The following is an 18,610-nucleotide window of genomic DNA, read 5'->3' as shown; positions in this document are numbered from 1 at the left end:
TGGAGGTGACTTTAACACCATAATTAGGCCTGAAGACAGGAGGGTCTCCATAGACAGGCTGGGTTATGATAGCGTTTTTCTTAGAGATATGGTTAGACAAGCAGGCCTGGTAGATGTGCACATTAAGCACTGCCCTGGCAGCACGGGATTCACGTTTCAGAGAGGGAATAGTCAGAGTAGGATAGATAGGTTTTTTTTAAAGGAGAACTCTGCTTTCTCGGCTCCTGAGTTGAGGGCGGTGGAGTTCTCTGACCACTGTATGCTGTCTGTGACTCTGAATGCCTCGGACACTCCACCCAGGGGAAGGGGTACCTGGAAACTGAATTCGGCTCTCCTGGAAGATGTAGAGGTAAGACAATCCTTTGAGGATTTTTTTCAGGCACAGGTTTCTATTCTGGACTTTTGCAGCAGTAAGTCAGAGTGGTGGGAGCTTGTGAAACAAAGGGCGATTGGACTTTTCAAGGCCATAAGTAAGAAGAAGCAGCTTGGTATGTATATTGCCTACCAGCATTTGCGGAGGAAGCTTGATCGTCTTGTCTCGTATGGAGGAGATCCAGGGGAGATCTCGGAGGTAAAGCTTCTTCTTAGGAAGTGTCAATACGACCGGCATGCCTCCTTGGTTCTGGAGAGAGATTATGGGAAATATCACTCGCCTGATCCTTACCAGAACTGTAAGCAAGGCATAGCAGTTAAGACGGTCATAGGTCTGAGGGATAGTACGGGTTCCCTGGTGAAGTCCAGATCAGGGATCCTGGAGATCTTCAGGTCATATTACGCAGACCTTCTGGGAAGAAAGGACCTTAGTCGGGACAGGATGGAAAGCTTTCTGGATTCTACTCCAGGATTGGGAAATGATACATTGCCTTTGATGGATTTGACAGAACCAATTTCAGCGGATGAGGTAGTTCGTGCTATAGAGAAGCTGGCTACCAAAAAGTCGCCTGGGCCAGATGGGTTGACAGCTGAATTTTACAAGTGTTTTAAGTCCATTCTGGCTCCCTTTTTAACGGAGGTTTATAACAGCTGTTTAGATGAGGGTTCTCTCCCTCCCTCCATGAGGCAATCCGCTGTGATTCTTCTGTCAAAAGGTAAAGACCCCTCAATAATTGAGAACTGGCGCCCCATCAGTCTTCTCAATGTTGATAGAAAGATCTTGGCGAAGATTCTTTTTTGGCGCTTGTCATCAGTAGCAGGCGATTTGTTGTCCAATCATCAGCACTGCTCGGTCCAGGGCAGAAGTACCTTTTCAGCAATTTTAGCTGTCCGGGAGGCTTTGGAGCGATGCAGGGCTGCTGGATGGAGAAAGTACTTGCTGGCATTGGATCAGGCGAAGGCTTTTGATCGAGTCAATCATGAGTACCTGTATTTGCTACTTGGTAGATACGGCCTGCAGGGGAGGTTTATTGATTGGCTGAAAACATTATATAAAGGGGCTGAGAGCTTCCCACTTGTTAATGGTTGGGTTGGACGGCCTTTTGAGGTTGGCTCTGGGGTGCGCCAGGGGTGTCCTTTGAGCCCCCTGCTATATGTATTCGCAATCGATCCCTTCATAAGAAGGTTAGAGAGTGGATCGTTGTGTGGGGTGCCTTTGGGCATTGCTGGTGTGCCGCCTTTGAAGGTCGTGGCCTATGCCGATGATGTGTCTGTTATTATCTCTGGGATGGAGGAGGCGCAGGAGGTGGTCTCTGTGATAGAGCAGTACACTGAGGCTTCTGGCTCTAAAATCAATCATGAAAAGAGTGAAGTTTTCTGGATGGGTGAGGAGGGTGAAAGCTTCGAACTTCCGGATGCCTTCCCAGAGCCCCAGCAGGAAATTAAAGTGTTGGGCATCAAATTTGGTCCTGGTGACTATGGTCATCGAAATTGGGAAAGCAGGTTGTTGAATGCCAATGCCAAGGTGGCAAGCTGGAAGAAATGGAAACTTTCCTTGAGGGAAAGGGTTGACTTGATTAAAACTTACCTGATCCCAATCTTTTTATATGTCAGCTTTGTCTGTATCTTGCCGGAATCTCTCTATGCAAGGGTGTACAGCTGCTTTTTCCAACTGTTATGGGGAAATAGGCTGAACCTGATCAAACGCAATGTAACTTACCTGTCCAGGCGGGAGGGTGGTCTAGGAATGGTCAACCCTATAGTTTTCTTTTCTCTGCTTTTTTTAAAGTATAATCTTGGTAATATGTTAGCAGAGAACCCGCCGGGATGGGTGGGTATTTTTCAATCTTGGTTTAGGCCTTTTCTGCGATGCTGGGAAGATGGCGGGCCAGTGAAAAGTCTGAGAGTCCGACATGGCAAGCTTCCGGCTTATGTTGCACCGTGTCTGAAAATACTTAGGCAGTGGCAGGTGACAGTGGGGGATATCAAGTCCCTCCCCAGAAAGCTTCTGGAGAAGAGGATTTTGGGCTCTGCTTTCAGTGTGTCGCTGACCTTAAGGGATTGCCCAGGCCCCGTAATGAGGGAGGGGTTGCGTTTAATTAACTTAGGAAGAATCCCTTTGAAGTTTAGGGATCAAGCCTGGCTCGCTTTCCATGGAAGGCTCTATGTGAGAGGGAACCTGAAGCATCGCCCTGTGGATGATCGGGATTGTCCTAGAGCGGAGTGTGTTGGTAAAGTGGAGTCTATGGACCACTTTTTGCTCCAGTGTCCCTTTAACATAGAGGTGTATAAAAGGGTGGGGAGGGCTCTAGGCATCCCCTTTCTCTATCGCATGAGTTATGCGGAGTGGGTGTACGGGGCATTCCCGACTCTCTGGGATTTTGATTTGGATACACTTTTTCTAGTTAGTATAGTTGTCCGTTACTTCACGTGGAATGCACGGTGCCAGATTACCCTGCGGAAGAAAGTCCTCCCTGTCGAGGTGGTGGTGTACGATATTCTGGGTGAGGTTGGGAAGATTCGGGGTCTTGAGAAGGGCAGGGAGCCTCGAGCGGTCTGGATAAGGGCGTGGAGGAATATCAGACCTGCTTTTGGTGAACTGTCCATCTCTGGGTGAAAAGCTTTTTTCCTATGCTATTTCTTTCACGCCCTTAGCTTTTGTTAGTTAATATCTTCATTTTTGAAGAAGGGCTGCATGCATAATGGGAGTGGTTGTTGTTTCTTGACCTCGCAGGTTTGATGTCTGGTGTGGTGGTGTGAGTCTTATTAAGATTATTTTTCCCGGTAATGATGTGTTTCATGATGTGAGTTTTGTTTTTGCTGTAAAGCCATTCTTTATTTGAGAGCAGAACTTGCTATGTATTTTTTTTTCCCTTTTCATGTAAATATGTATATATTTATTTATGTATATTGATTTTATGATTATTGATTGCAAGACTTTTAATAAACAAAAATTGGGAAGAATGTCCCTTATATTGGTGGTCAGCGAGAAGAATTTTCCTTACACTGGTGGTCAGTAGAGCAGTTCCCACCTAGTACACTGGTGATGATTGAGAAGAAAGCTCCTTACACTGGTGGTCATTGACCAGTATAGGTAAAAAGGGTATTAGTGTCAGTCATAACTTATCAGAGAGGCAGAAATTGCTCATTGATCAAGGATCCCCTTGAAACCTCTGGAGGAAGCTTTGGGTTCTATGGAACCCTTATTGAGAGAGGCTGATCTGTACTATCCAATTTTTATGAAATAGGGACATTTGGGGCCCCTTTTCCATGAGATTTTTTTTGTAAAGTCTTTTCCCACCAATATATTGTTGGTTGTATTGGAGTATATTAGAAAAAAAAGTCCTCAATGCTATTTTTGGGTGGTATTTGACTGCTTGCCATTCAAATCAATTCTTCCAAGAAAAGTTTGATGGAAATTAGTTTTTTTGCATTTTGTGTGGTTTCATAAGCTGGGGAGATGGAGGTTAAGAGTATCTGTCTGTTAGAAAAAGGACCTGTGTAGGCTAGATCTATAGTCTCAACTACAAGTCGGATCACTGAGATTGGTGACAGGTAAACTGGTGGTCATTGCGAAGAACGTTCCTTACATTGGCGGTCAGTAAAGAAGTTCCCATGTAGTACACTGGTGATGATTGGGAAGGTAGTTCCTTGCAATGGTAGTCAGTGACCAGTATAGTTAAAAAGGGCATTAATGTCAGTCATAAATCTGAGAGGCAGAAATTGCTAATGGATCCAGGATCCCCTAGAAACCTCTGGAGAAACCTTTGGATTCTATAGAACCCTTAATAAGAAAGGCTGATCTGCACTATCTGTTTTTTATGTATTAGGGACATTTGGGGTCCTTTTTCCATTAGGTTTTTTTGTAAAGACTATAGCCTCAACTACAAGTCAGATCGCTGTAATTGGTGACATCTACACTTATGTGCTAAGAGCAGATAATCACCTCTTTGTAATGACCACAAACATTTTACCAAAAGCAGAAGAAATTGAATCATAAAATTTAAGATGTAGACATGAAGAAACGGAGGTTCTTATGATTGATGTCATCCACCCCTGTAATGTTTCCTTACACATACCGCAATTCTTTGTCTTTGGGGTTCCAAATGAAATAACAAATATGGATGTATTGTGGTGGCTTCTATAAATGAGGGGATGGGTAAGGTGGTACTGCATTGGCTCAATAAGATTGTAAGCTCTGGAATAAAAATAAAATACATCTTTCTGACCTCCTCCCCCCAGATGACAACGAGCGGATCGCCTCTCTGGGTCTTCAGGCTTTGCGGCATCTGAAGGTAAGACATCTACAGTTCTGTACTAACCACCCATATCTAGATGTCACCATGGTCCATATCTAGGGGTCACCATAATCAATATCTAGCGGTCACTATGGTCCATATGTAGAGGTCACTATGGTCCATATCTGGAGATCACTATGGTCCATATCTTGGTTTCACCATGGTCCATATCAAGAGGTCACCATGGTCCATATCAAGAAGTCACCATGGTCCATATCAAGAAGTCACCATGGTCCGTATCAAGAGGTCACCATGGTCCGTATCAAGAGGTTACCATGGTCCGTATCAATAGGTCACCATGGTCCGTATCAAGAGGTCACCATGGTCCATATCAAGAAGTCCCCATGATCCGTATCAAGAGGTCCCCATGGTCTGTATCAAGAGGTCACCATGGTCCATATCAAGAGGTCACCATGGTCCATATCAAGAAGTCACCATGGTCCATATCAAGAAGTCACCATGGTCCGTATCAAGAGGTCACCATGGTCCGTATCAAGAGGTCACCATGGTCCGTATCAAGAGGTCACCATGGTCCGTATCAAGAGGTCACCATGGTCCGTATCAAGAGGTCACCATGGTCCGTATTATCAGGAGGTCACCATGGTCCATATCTGGAGGTCACCATAATCCATATCTAGCGGTCACTATGGTCCATATCTAGAGGTCATTATGGTCCATATCTGGAGATCACTGTGGTCCATATCTTGGGATCACCGTGGTCCATATCAAGAGGTCACCATGGTCCATATCAAGAGGTCACCATGGTCCGTATCAAGAGGTCACCATGGTCCATATTAAGAGGTCACCATGGTCCATATCTGGAGGTCACCATGGTCCAAATCTGGAGATCACCATGGTCCATGTCTAGAGGTCACCAAGGTCCGTATCTGGAGGGTAGGCAGACAGCACATGAGGTGGCTAATGTACCTACACAAATACTGCTGATGCCCGAGGCCTTTTTTTATTAGTTACAGTTCTGTATTAAAGCCATAAAATATAGGAATATAATATGCCGAGCCCTTATCTTATACTATGTGTACATGTCTAATATCCTGAGCCTTATCTAGGACTGTACTCTGGTAAGGTGGAAGATATACATAGCTGTCCCTAGTGCCGTGTCCAATATACTGTACATCACTAACACTGGCGCCCTGATTAATATACATAGCTCTCTCCCGTTCCCTGTCTAAAATAAATGATCTTGTATGCTATGTCTAGGGTGCCTAACCTTCTCCTGTATCTAATGTGCCTTATCTGGTACCATTCCCCAATTACACAATACACTGCACAGCTGTATGTGCTGTCATTATAACTAGGAAGATCCTTCCAGTGTTCCTCATTTGTTTCTGTTGTAAACCAACTAGACAAATACAGTCATATACCGGTTATTATAAGACAGTTATTCTATTTTTTAAAGATGCTCCAATAAGAAGTAAGGAAGGCCTAAATAGTTCAGGGGTCAGTAGTAAGTAACAAACAACAAAGGGACTTCCAGCGCTAACTGTGATATCTCTCACTCTCAGGAATGAATAAAGTCAAATTTTAATGCGTTTTTATTATGCGTTTTTTTTTTTTTTTTTTTTTTATTATTCTTTCTCATATCTGCAGTTTTATGTTTGTACCAGTACTGAATGCATATGTCCACTAGCATTACCAACTGTTTATGCAGTAGCAATTGCTTTTATCTATGTTCCTTTTTAAAAAATCTTTTATAAGAGTGGATGTTGAGGGGTTAATGATGATATCGAGACACTGGGTGCCCGCCCCCTCCTCCACCTTAAATGTTCAGGTTGCTGTTCCTCCCGTGACTTTGACAAAGCACAGCAGTGCGAAACATGTCGTCACGGCAACTCTGATGCTTTCCAGGCCAGGTCCCGACGCTTGCTGACGCCGCTTACGAGTAGCGGCCTCCGCTGTGGATACCTCTGGCTGGCGGCTCCGCGGCACGTCTATACTGCTTCAGTGCGAGCAGCCACGCTATCGGGTGGGAGGAAGCCACGCCACCTTACCGGCTGGTCCGGTCTGCTTTTGGCACATAAGATCCTTCTCCCTTATGCCTGGTTCCCTGCTGTGATCATCTACACAGTTCCGGCTCACCCAGCGGCTCGGTCATCCTGTGTCCCCCAGCAACGCCACAGATCTGGTTTGGAATACATTTTATTATGTTTTAATCATCATCACTATATATAATTTTTATAAATAAACTTTTCAAGGTTTTCCATCAAGCCTGCCTGAGTTACATTGTAGACTATGTACCGTGGGATAGCGCTGCTGCCCCTCCCCCCCAGTAGTAAGTAACACAGAGTTCAGAGTTTATTAGAAAGTAACACAGTGTTAAGAGTTCAGCAGTATGTAATGCAGAGTGCAGGGGTCAGCAGTATGTAATGAGGAGTGCAGGGGGTCAACAATATGTAATGCGGAGTGCAGGGGGTCAGCAGTATGTAATGTGGAGTGCAGGGGGTCAGCAGTATGTAATCCGGAGTGCAGTGGTCAGCAGTATGTAATGCGGAATGCAGGGGTTAGCAGTATGTAATTCAGAGTGAAGGCTTGTGCAGTATGTAATGAGAAGTGCAGGGGTCAGCAGTATGTAATGTGGAGTGGGGGGGTTAGCAGTATGTAATGCGGAGTGCCGGGGTCAGCAGTATGTAATGTGGAGTGTGGGGGTTAGCAGTATGTAATGGGGAGTACAGGGGTCTGTAGTAGGTAACACAGAGTTCGGAGGTCAGTAGAATGTAACACAGAGTTCGTAGGGCAGTAGTAAGTAACACAGAGTTCAGAGGTCAGTAGTAAGTAACACAGAGTTCAGAGGTCAGTAGTAAGTAACACAGAGTTCAGAGGTCAGTAGTATGTAACACAGAGTTCGGAGGTCAGTAGTAAGTAACACAGAGTTCAGAGGTCAGTAGTAAGTAACACAGAGTTCAGAGGTCAGTAGTAAGTAACACAGAGTTCAGAGGTCAGTAGTATGTAACACAGAGTTCAGAGGTCAGTAGTAAGTAACACAGAGTTCAGAGGTCAGTAGTATGTAACACAGAGTTCGGAGGTCAGTAGTAAGTAACACAGAGTTCAGAGGTCAGTAGTAAGTAACACAGAGTTCGGAGGTCAGTAGTATGTAACACAGAGTTCAGAGGTCAGTAGTATGTAACACAGAGTTCGGAGGTCAGTAGTATGTAACACAGAGTTCGGAGGTCAGTAGAATGTAACACAGAGTTCGGAGGTCAGTAGTATGTAACACAGAGTTCGGAGGTCATTAGAATGTAACACAGAGTTCAGAGGTCAGTAGTATGTAACACAGAGTTCGGAGGTCAGTAGTATGTAACACACAGTTCAGAGGTCAGTAGTATGTAACACAGAGTTCCGAGGTCAGTAGTATGTAACCCAGAGTTCAGAGGTCAGTAGAATGTAACACAGAGTTCAGAGGTCAGTAGTATGTAACACAGAGTTCGGAGGTCAGTAGTATGTAACACACAGTTCAGAGGTCAGTAGTATGTAACACAGAGTTCCGAGGTCAGTAGTATGTAACCCAGAGTTCAGAGGTCAGTAGTATGTAACACACAGTTCAGAGGTCAGTAGTATGTAATACACAGTTCAGAGGTCAGTAGTATGTAATACACAGTTCAGAGGTTAGTAGTATGTAATGCACAGTGTAGAGGCTAGGAATACCTAACATTCATTCCCCCTCCGCAGGGAAAACTGCCCCCCTTCCAGTACAAACATCTACCCCTCAAATAAAATCACCCACAGCACAAATTCCCCCCTCCCTTTGTAAAATTCACTCTTTAGACCTCAGATGTAGCGCTGCCTGGCAGAGTAAAGGGAAGTCCTCCCAGGTCTCCCATCAGTTGTGTCAAAGTACAGTTCTCTCAGGACTTCTCTAAACCCTGTGATTCCTATTGAAGCTCTGATCTGAGGTCTCAGAGGTGGCTGGCAGGGTCAGGGGATGGTGCCCGACACAGCGGGGTTGCGATCTTCCTGTCACATGACCTTAGCCACCAGGTGAAACATGTTTAACCTTTTGCTGGCCACTATAAAAAGTCCTTATCTGGTGCCGTGTGTAAGGAGACTTTATGTTCCCCTACCATTAATAATAAGTAATTCATAATGTGGTTCCTTTGTCAGTGTGTGATAAATCTGGAGAAGAGCCAGCTGGAGGTGGGAAGGTCAGACAAAGAGGTCCTCCCGTTTATTGGCAGCAGAAGCACGGCTAAAGAGGAACAGTAAGTATTCTATGTTCTACATGTACAGTATGTGGTGACCTGAGAACATGGATGAACTTATTCATTATATGCATTCTTTCCTTACAAAGCATTCTATCTTCATATTACATATTACATATATTATTAAATATTATATATTGTTCCATATCAGCTTAGATGTAAACCCCAACTTAATTATTCCGTTTGGTCTAGGCCCTGTGAATCATAAACAACTGCCTTTGTGTTTTAATTCAAATCCATTAGAAGTCCATATGACAAGGTGACAACGCAGAAGTGCAACTAGAAAACAGACACATAGTGTTGACACCTTATAACAGGAAGTTCTCTTCCTGGAGTTGGGGAAGGATTATACTAGGGGACAGACTGCCCTAGGGGGGGGATTATACTGGCGGACAGATTGACCTGAAGGGGGGATTTTACTGGGGGACAGACTGAGCTGGAGGGGGGGGGGGGGTTACTGGGGGACAGATTGACCTGAAGGGGGGAAGGAAGGATTATATTTGTGGGACAGACCTAGAGGAGAAGTATACTGGGGCACAGATCGACTTGGGGGAGAGGAGGATTATACGGGGGCACAGAGATTGACCTGGGGGGGGGGGTTTACTGGAGGACAGATTGACCTGCGGGGGGGTTACAGTGGGACAGATTGACCTGGGAGAGGGGGAAGGATTTTACTGGGGGATAGACTGACCTGGGGAGGAGTATACTAGGGACAGATTGACCTGAAGGGGGGGGACTTTACTGGGGGAGAGACTGAGCTGGAGGGGAGGAAGAATTTTCCTGGGGGACAGATTGACCTGAAGGGGAAGGAAGGATTATACTGGGGGAAAGACCTAGAGGAGAAGTATACTGGGGCACAGATTGACTTGGGTGAGGAGGATTATACTAGGGGACAGATTGCCCGGGGGGGGGGGGGATTTAATGGGGGACAGAGACTGACCTGGGGGAGGAGTATACTGGGTGACAGACAGATTGACCCGGGGAAGAGAAGGATTATACTGGGGACAGATTGACCTGGAGGGGGGGTTACTGGGGGACAGATTGACCTGAGAGGGGGGGTTTACTTTGGGACAAATTGACCTGGGGAGGGGGAAGGATTATACTGTGGGATAGACTGACCTGGGGAGGAGTATACTAGGGACAGTGACCTAGGGGAGGGGAGGGGAGAATTATACTGGGGGATAGATTGACATGAAGGGGGGGGGGGATTATACGGGGGACAGACTGACCTGTGGGGGAGAAAACTGGGGGACAGACTGACCTGGGGGGGGGGAAGGATCATACTTGGGGACAGACTGACCTGGAGGTGGACCTGTTGGGGGGGGGGGGGGGGTTACTGGAGGGCAGATTGACCTGGAGGGGGAAGGGTTATACTGTGGGACACAGACTGACCTGGGGGGGTTCATAGTACATGGGGCAAATCGGGAGGTTTTGAACTCCAAACACTGCTCAAGCTTTGTTCATAAATTCGGCAATAACGTTGTACATCTGTAACCCAATGCCACTGCAATAACCGATTATCTCTTTGTATCAGCCCGTCAGATGCATAATGGAAGGAAGAGACGCCAACCAAGCCAGGAGCACCGCCATCATCAGCAGATTGGATGGAAGCTCGTGTGTCCTTGTGTGTACCCAGATCTGAATCTCTCTGTGCTTTTTATACCCATCCCCCGCCCCTGATTCTATATCACTGTTACCATTTTTTACTAGATGTATTTTACTATGCTGGAATTTCTAGATAATGACACACACACTGTACTCTGGGGTGAGCCCCGTACTGCTACGGATCTGTAAAGTGTACCTGTCATTAGACTTCTTGTAAATGTAAAAGCCGGTACCTCGAGGTGCCTTTATACAGGGGAACTCCAGACAGAACTATCATTGCATTCAATGGGAAGCAAACAGCCATAAGATTTCTGGAAAATCATCCGATCCTCACCTGTAAAGCTGTAGCAAAAGTTCCACTTTAAATATTGTTCCCTGCAACTGGCTGAGCCAATGCTGCTGAAAGTCCAGCAATGTATTTGGCACCATTAGTAAAAGAGTACCGGTCACTGACAAAGGGCTGCGGGGGCCTGGAGAAACCCCCCAGTATATTTTCACATAGTCTGGATTAAAGAGACCCTGTCACTTACCTGTAGCCCATACCTGTGAAGAAGAAAGAGAATACTTACCTCTCCCGCCAGTAGATCTCCCCTCCATTGGTGACAACCATCCTCTAAGTCTGCTGGGATAGACACACCGATCGATTGTCGGTATCTTGGCTCCTGCTGATATCCACATCATTACAGGACACAGTAGGGTATATTATATTACAGAAAAAACTGTTACTATGTTGCAGATTTAGCTGGCCAAACACAGAAGGAATTTCATCTAGTTCTTGATGAACCATCCGATATTGGAGCCATGGATGGCCAACCTCTGCTCTGCTGACACCATCCACTTCTCTGACACTGTCTACTGCTCTTCCGACACCAACCTCTGCCTTTCTGACACCTTCTATTGCTCTACTGACACATCCACTGCCCTACTGACAAGTCCACTGCTCTATTGACACCGTCCACTGTCCTACTGACACATCCACTGCCCTACTGACATGTCCACTGCTCTATTGACACCGTCCACTGTCCTACTGACACATCCACTGCCCTACTGACATGTCCACTGCTCTACTGACTGACAACATCCACTGTTCTATTGATACCAACCCCTGCTCTACTGACTGACACCATCCACTGCCCTACTGACACGTCCACCATTCTATTGACTGACACCATCCAATGTTCCACTGATACCAACCCCTGCTCTACTGACTGACACCATCCACTGTCCTACTGACGCACCCACTGCCCTACTGACACGTCCACTGCTCTACTGACACATCCACTGCCCTACTGACACCGTCCACTGTCCTACTGACACCGTCCACTGTCCTACTAACACATCCACTGCCCTACTGACACCATCCACTGTTCTACTGACACCAACCACTGCCCTACTGACACCGTCCACTGTCCTACTGACACCGTCCACTGTCCTACTGACACATCCACTGCCCTACTGACACGTCCACTGCTCTACTGACACCATCCACTGCTCTACTGACACATCCACTGCTGTACTGACACCGTCCACTGTTCTACTGATACCATCCACTGCTCTACTGACACCGTCCACTGCACTACTGACACCGTCCAATGCTCTACTGACACCGTCCACTGCCCCACTGACACCATCCACTGCTCTACTGACACATCCACTGCTCTACTGACACCAACCAATGCCCTACTGACACCATCCACTGTTCTACTGACACCATCCACTGTTCTACTGACACCAACCACTGCCCTACTGACACCGTCCACTGTCCTACTGACACCGTCCACTGTCCTACTGACACCATCCACTGCCCTACTGACACCGACCTCTGCTCTACTCACACTGTCCACTCCTCTACTGACACATTACATGGGCTGAGTACCAGAGCTGAAGGGGCATACTAGTGTCATAGCAGTGAGAAGGGGAAGGGACAGCGTACAGCAGGGAGACACAAATATCTGACACCTGGATGTCCACCTGATCCACCTGGAAGTGTCGGAGTGTGCAACACAGTTACAATACTACCCAACACGGGGGATGATGTGAGTACTATCCTTGCCTTTTCCCACGTAGGAGTCAGATAAAGACACGTGGTGACAGGGTCTCTTTAATCTGCTCCAAACTTTTCAGGGACCCTAAGATGAAAGAATATTTTTGTACAGAGTATAGACCAAAGGCAGAGGAAGGTGGTCGGCCCTGCATACCATCACATTTACAGCTGCCTAAATAATTTTATTGATCAGTAACTTTGATGTTCATATACAAATTGCTGAGAGTTTTTTTTTTTTTTTTTTTTTTTACTTTATGTTGTATGGCACTTTAGACCTGTGTGCTGTGAAGAGTTAAAGTGGACCTGTCATCCGTGTTTCATATACAGAATGTGTGAATGCTCCCTCTAGTGGTCAGCTGTATATCAGGCAATGTGATTAGCATCCTGCTTAAGGTGGACCTAGGATCAGATACATTTTTTAATGATAAATACTCGTATATCTCTGCTAAGTAAAGTGTCAGTGTCACATTTCCAGGTATTTATTACCATTCACAGAGATCACAGGGCTTACCCTGGCTATTCATTTGAATAAGCTATGTAATGGCAAAATAGGTGCAATGTACTTTTTTTATGTAATGCAGCACAATGCACAGTAGTTACAAGCATTACTGTGTGTTGTAGGACGCTGCAATACACATCCGTTGGAAAGTTGTTTTGGGGTCAGGGGCATAACTACAGGGGTCGCAATTGTGACCCAGCGCCATGCTTTAGGGGCCCGTGCGATACGGTTGCCACCTCATCCCGTTAACCCAGGATACATTTGAACTACACAGGTTCTGAGGCTGCATAAGGCACTAAGTGAGTTAAATTACCACATTAATCAGCCACAGAACCTGTGTAATTAATGTGTGTCCTGGTTTAAAGGGATGAGGGGGCAACCCTACCATGCGGCTCCCTTGTCACAATCTGCTCTACACCTTAATAGGAGGGGTGGGGAGGGGGGGGGGGGCAGCGTATAGAGGAACTGATGCCCTCCATTTTCCTTCTGCAGTTGCTGAATGCCGACTTCCTCTCCTCTCCCTCCCACAAGCATTCAGCAGCTGCAGGGGGAAAATGGAGGGCATCGGTTCCTCTGTATACTGCCCCCACCGCCCCTCCCATCAAGGTTATCTGTCTTCTGCTGCCACTGGGCTCCTGTGGGCTCCCCCTCCCCCCCCACAGCACTGTCGACCTCCCCCCTCCTGCCAGCTGCTACTGGGGATGCTTTCAGGATGGAGAGCGGGGAGAAGGGGCCAGTAAATATGTCATTTATTGGCCCCTTCCTTATCTAAATGGGCACAGTAAGTGATCAGTACTGATCGCTCCTGTGCCCATTTATAACTGAAGCATTGTAAACAGTGTTTACTATGCTTCAGTTTATGAATAAATGGGAAGCTCTGTACAGAGCTATTCCTGTCTATTCATTCTGTGTTGCGGAGGCTGCAGAGATAGAGGCTGAGGGTTGTGTCCTCAATCTCCTTTTTCTGTCTAAAAGGTGAAGCATCAGAGGTCTGTTTAGACTCCTGAAATCTCACCAAAGCCCCCCCCCCCAATGGGGGGGGGGGGTCCTAAAAAAATAGTAAAAAAAAAAAAATTAAAAATAAAATTGTAAAAAAAAAAACTACTGACACTAGCGGTGGAGCTACCAGGGTCACAAAGGTTGCACTTGAAAGCTGGCCCTGGCATTCGTAGGGTGAACCCAAGACAGCAGGAAGGGGGCTCACTGCAGAACATGTGAAAAGGTCTCGTTGTGGGATCATATTAAAGGGCTCCACAATGGGAGTAAAGGGCCCCAGGATCAGTGAGAAGAGCCCTGGGTTCGGAGGAAAGGGCCGGGGTCAGGGGGGCCCTTCATGGTTTCCTGCAGCTGGGCTCTGGAGGTTCTAGCTATGCCTCTGGTTGGGGCGACATCAAGAATAAATAGAACCGCAGCTCTGCAATGTGCAACACGTGTTTTTTCATGTGTTGCGGTAATAAAAAGTATAAAGCGTTACCGCAATGCAACAGTATGACCCAACCTCATCTGCTTTTCTTTCCTGAAGGATGACACCATCTTTATTCAAGCATCATCCAGGGTCACCATATACTTCCTGGACTGAGATACCAGTTCAGAGATGGCACAATCCTGGTCAAGAATACATAAAGCTGGCTCTTGAAAAATGTTCCGAGACCAACTCTACCGAGGAATCAGTTACCCATAAGAAGGATACAGCTCACATGTTTCAGCCTAAAAAGGGCCTTAGAGACATGTGAGCTGTATCCTTCTTATGGGTGACTGATTCCTCAGTAAATTTGGTCTGGGAAGATTTTTCAGGAGCCACATGTGTTGGTGCTCTGAAGAGTGCCCCCCCCCCTATGTAAATTTGCCCCAGTCCTTTTTTAACGGATGTGACTTCCTCCAAAATTGAAGGACTACAAGTCCCAGCATGAACACCTGAGATCTCACAAGAGGGGGGGGGGTGAGAGGGGGTGGGAGAGAGAGAGAGAAGGGTGAGTGAGAGAGAGAGAGGGGGTGGGTGAGGGAGGGAGAGAGAGGGTGGATGAGAGAGAGAGAGGGGGTGAGGGAGGATGAAAGAGAGGGGGGGTGAGATAGATAGGGGGGGTGAGAGAGAGAGAGGGGAAAATCAAAGAGTGAGAGAGAGGATGAGAAAGAGAGGGGGGATGAGAGAGAGGGGGTGGAGAGAGGGGGATGAGAGAGAGAGAGGGGGGGTGGAGAGAGGGGGATGAGAGAGAGGGGATGAGAGAGAGAGAGAGAGAGAGGGGATGAGAGAGAGAAAGGGGATGAGAGAGAGAGAGGGGATGAGAGAGAAAGAGAGAGGGTGAGAGAGGGAGAGAGAGGGGGTGAGAAAGGGAGAGAGAGAGAGAAGGGGTGAGAGAGGGAGAGAGAGAGGGGATGAGAGAGGTGGCTCTAGCAACCAGTGGCCAACAGAGTCTCTGGTGGAGGGGGGGGGTGGCTTTTTTGCTGCCCCCCTGCAAAGTGCCACCCTAGGCCTGGGCCTTGTTGGCCTAGGCCAAAATACAGCACTGCAGTGGATCACTCTTCATAGAACGTTTGACAAGTGGTAATGAGGCATTACGTCCCCTCCTCGTTGCCAGTTTTAACCTCTAAAATCCCACACCAGACATTCGACACAGTTGTAGGGCGGTAGCTGTACTGCCTACTGAGTGCGACAATGTCTATATTTTTTTTCTGTGGCATGTGAACACCCTGTCTGTTGCCTTTGCAGCCTAAGGGGAAGTGGTCGGGAAGGGGGGGCAGTTTAAAATGCAGCTCAGCTGCTTGTTCTTACTGCCCTCCAACCGATAAAGCTTAGTCATCGCTATCCACTAAATAGCACAGCTGATTCAAGTACCGTTCTACACAATGCTGGGAGGATCAGCCAATTACCCAGCTGTGCACAAGAGAAACAAAGTCTCCATATCAAAATAAAGAAAGCCTTGTAATAAAGTATCAAACAAAACACTCATACAAATGTTACATAAAAATTCCAGGAAAACACAAAATAGACATCTCAGGAGACCTCTGAAAGTTTGTGGCTCCAGAGACTGGACTTTGGTCAAAGACATCTTCAACATGGTCAAGCAAAAACACTGGACCATGGAAGAGAGGAGAGGAGCAGCACACAGGGGGGAATAAAGTCATCCCGTATGTAGCTGGGGTGTCAGGAAAACACAGAAGGATCTTTCAAAGAGGAGTATGGGTTAAACGTTTTGGGCTATACTTTGTGGGTCATGGGAGAGTTCCCCTGTGACCCAGAATTAGCTGACAGTGGGCTAAAGTATCTCATATGTGTGTCCTTCAAGTCCAGCAATATATGGAGACAGAAGCTTGTACTTCCGAAAGACCCAACACTAGCAACATATGCAGCGTATCATAGTGAAGAATGCAAACACTGGTATGTAGACAGGTACAGTCTACTTTCTCCACTGTAGGTGGTGCTCTCTGCAGGGGCTCTGCAGCTGGAGGGGAATTCAAGAGGAATATAGTTCCTCTATGGTTTCCTGGGTCACTGGGGAAGCATCCAATTGGATGCTGCTGGCCCGTGTGACTCTGGCAGCCATCTTGGGTCAGGCACAGCCTATTTAAGGCCCTAGCTACCAGGTTTGGTGTACATTCCAGAGTTGGTAGAGTAAAGACAGGTACCACGCCTGCTAACGGTAAGGGAAGGTACCCGACGAGGAGGGAAAACGTAGGGTTCACAACCTCTCTGGACACCTTCCTGCTTGGTCAAAAGACGGCCAGGCCGCATTTTTCCTCTCTCTTCAGACGCTGAAAGTTGGCTACAGTCTGCTTTCTACACATTGTTGGAATTGTGAGTGGTCCTGGTTGGGCTGCCTTCCCACCGGGTTATTTGTAAATTGTCTCTGCATTATTTCAATACAAGTTCTTTTTATTGCACTAGGAACGAGTGTGTTATTCCACACTGCACCCCATCTACATGTACAATTGGGAGACTGAACAACCCATCAGAAAACATATTGCCCATAGGAGGACAAATTCTACATGTCAAGACTCCGCAGACTTCCTCAAGGAAAAGGGACATTTTTTGAGGACAGCGAGGTGCACATTTTGGACAGAGAGGAAAATTGGTTCACAAGCGGCACAAAAGAGGCCATCTACATCAAACTTGAACAACCATTATTGAACCATCGTTACCAACCATCATCAAGGGTGAGGGCCTTCTACACCATCTGTCTTCTACATACTGTATATTGCCATTTCAAGATCTGTACCCCAGAAATTTGAAAACAATTTACCCCTTCAGCCATGTGAGTTGAAGAATTTACACCGATGCAGACTTCTTCACCCCAAGGATGGAATTATACTAAACTAGAGCCAGGGGTTCCACAACCTTCACACCTCCCTTTCCTGTTCTTGGACAAGCAACATCTACACATTCCATTGTGGTTGGATTATGGTAGCCTTTCCCAAACATTTTACAAATGAGGAACCTTTTAACTAAGTTTGAGGTCACAGGGAACCCCTGCTAAAATTATAAATTAACCACAGCACATTGGTGTTCAATGAGAGAAGGACCCACTTACATTGGTGGTCATTGAGAAGACTGTCCATTACAATGGAGGTCAGTGTAATGCCACCATCTAGTGACAGTGGGAAGTATTCTCCTAAATCTGGCCTAATACCGATAGAATTTTGTTTGAATGTCTGTAGAAAAAGTATAGAAATAGTTTATTCAACCATTCGATGGGGCCTTCACAGATTCTCGAATTATTAATTTTTTTCTAATGAAATTATACAGGTGTAAGGCTAGGTTTACATTTATGGTCAGTGGGAAAAATTTTCCATATGTTGGTGATCAGTGGAAGGTTTTCTCCATACATTGGTGGTCAGTGGGTAGAATTTTCCATACAATGCTGTTCAGGGGGAAGAATTCTCCATATATTGGTGGTCATTGGGAAGAATCTTCCATATGTTGGTGGTCGGGGGGAAGAATTCTCCATAAATTGGTGGTCAGTGGAAAGAATTTTCCATACATTGCTGGTCAGGGGGAAGAATTCTTCATATATTTGTGGCCAGTGAGAAGAATCTTCCATATGTTGGGGGTCAGTGGGAAGAATTCTCCATACATTGGTGGTCAGTGGAAAGAAATCTCCATATGTTGGTGGTCAGGGGGAAGAATTCTCCTTATATTGGTGGTCAGGGGGAAGAAATCTCCATACGTTGGTGGTGAGGGGGAGAATTCTCCATATACAGTATTGGTGGTCAGGGGGAGAATTCTCCATATATTGGTGGTCAGGGGGAATTATTCTCCATATGTTGGTGATCAGTGGGAAGCATTCTCCATACATTGGTAGTTAATGGAAGGTTTATCCATAAATTGGTGGTCAGTGAGAATAAATCTCCATACATTGGTAGTCAATGGAAGGAATTCTCCTTAAATTGGTGGTCAGTGCAAAGAATTTTTCATATGTTGGTGGTCAGGTGGAAGAAATCTACATGCATAGGGGAACATATACAGGTGTAAGGCCAGATTTACATGGATGGTGAGTGGGAAGATACTTCTTTATGTTGGTAGTCAATGGGAAGAATTCTCTATACAATGATGGTCAGTGGAAGATCTTAATACATTGATCTT

General features: G+C 46.3%; 1 protein-coding gene across 1 annotated transcript in view; it reads left to right on the top strand.

Annotated features, from left to right (window-relative positions):
- Nucleotides 1-11,146, top strand: part of NRIP3 (nuclear receptor interacting protein 3) — a 75,168-nt gene extending 64,022 nt beyond the window's left edge. The window contains exons 5-7 of the mRNA XM_082270756.1: nt 4,615-4,667; nt 8,787-8,884; nt 10,419-11,146. Coding sequence (XP_082126882.1) covers nt 4,615-4,667; nt 8,787-8,884; nt 10,419-10,434 — 167 coding nt within the window. The 3' untranslated portion in view covers nt 10,435-11,146. The remainder of the gene's footprint in view (nt 1-4,614; nt 4,668-8,786; nt 8,885-10,418) is intronic.
- The last annotated feature ends 7,464 nt before the right edge of the window (nt 11,147-18,610 follow it).

The sequence above is a fragment of the Pelophylax lessonae genome, assembly GCF_965119305.1.
Source record: "Pelophylax lessonae genome assembly, chromosome: 10".
NCBI lineage: Eukaryota > Metazoa > Chordata > Amphibia > Anura > Ranidae > Pelophylax > Pelophylax lessonae.
The sequence above is the reverse complement of the archived record's forward strand: the minus strand, read 5'-3'. Positions and strand labels throughout refer to the sequence as shown.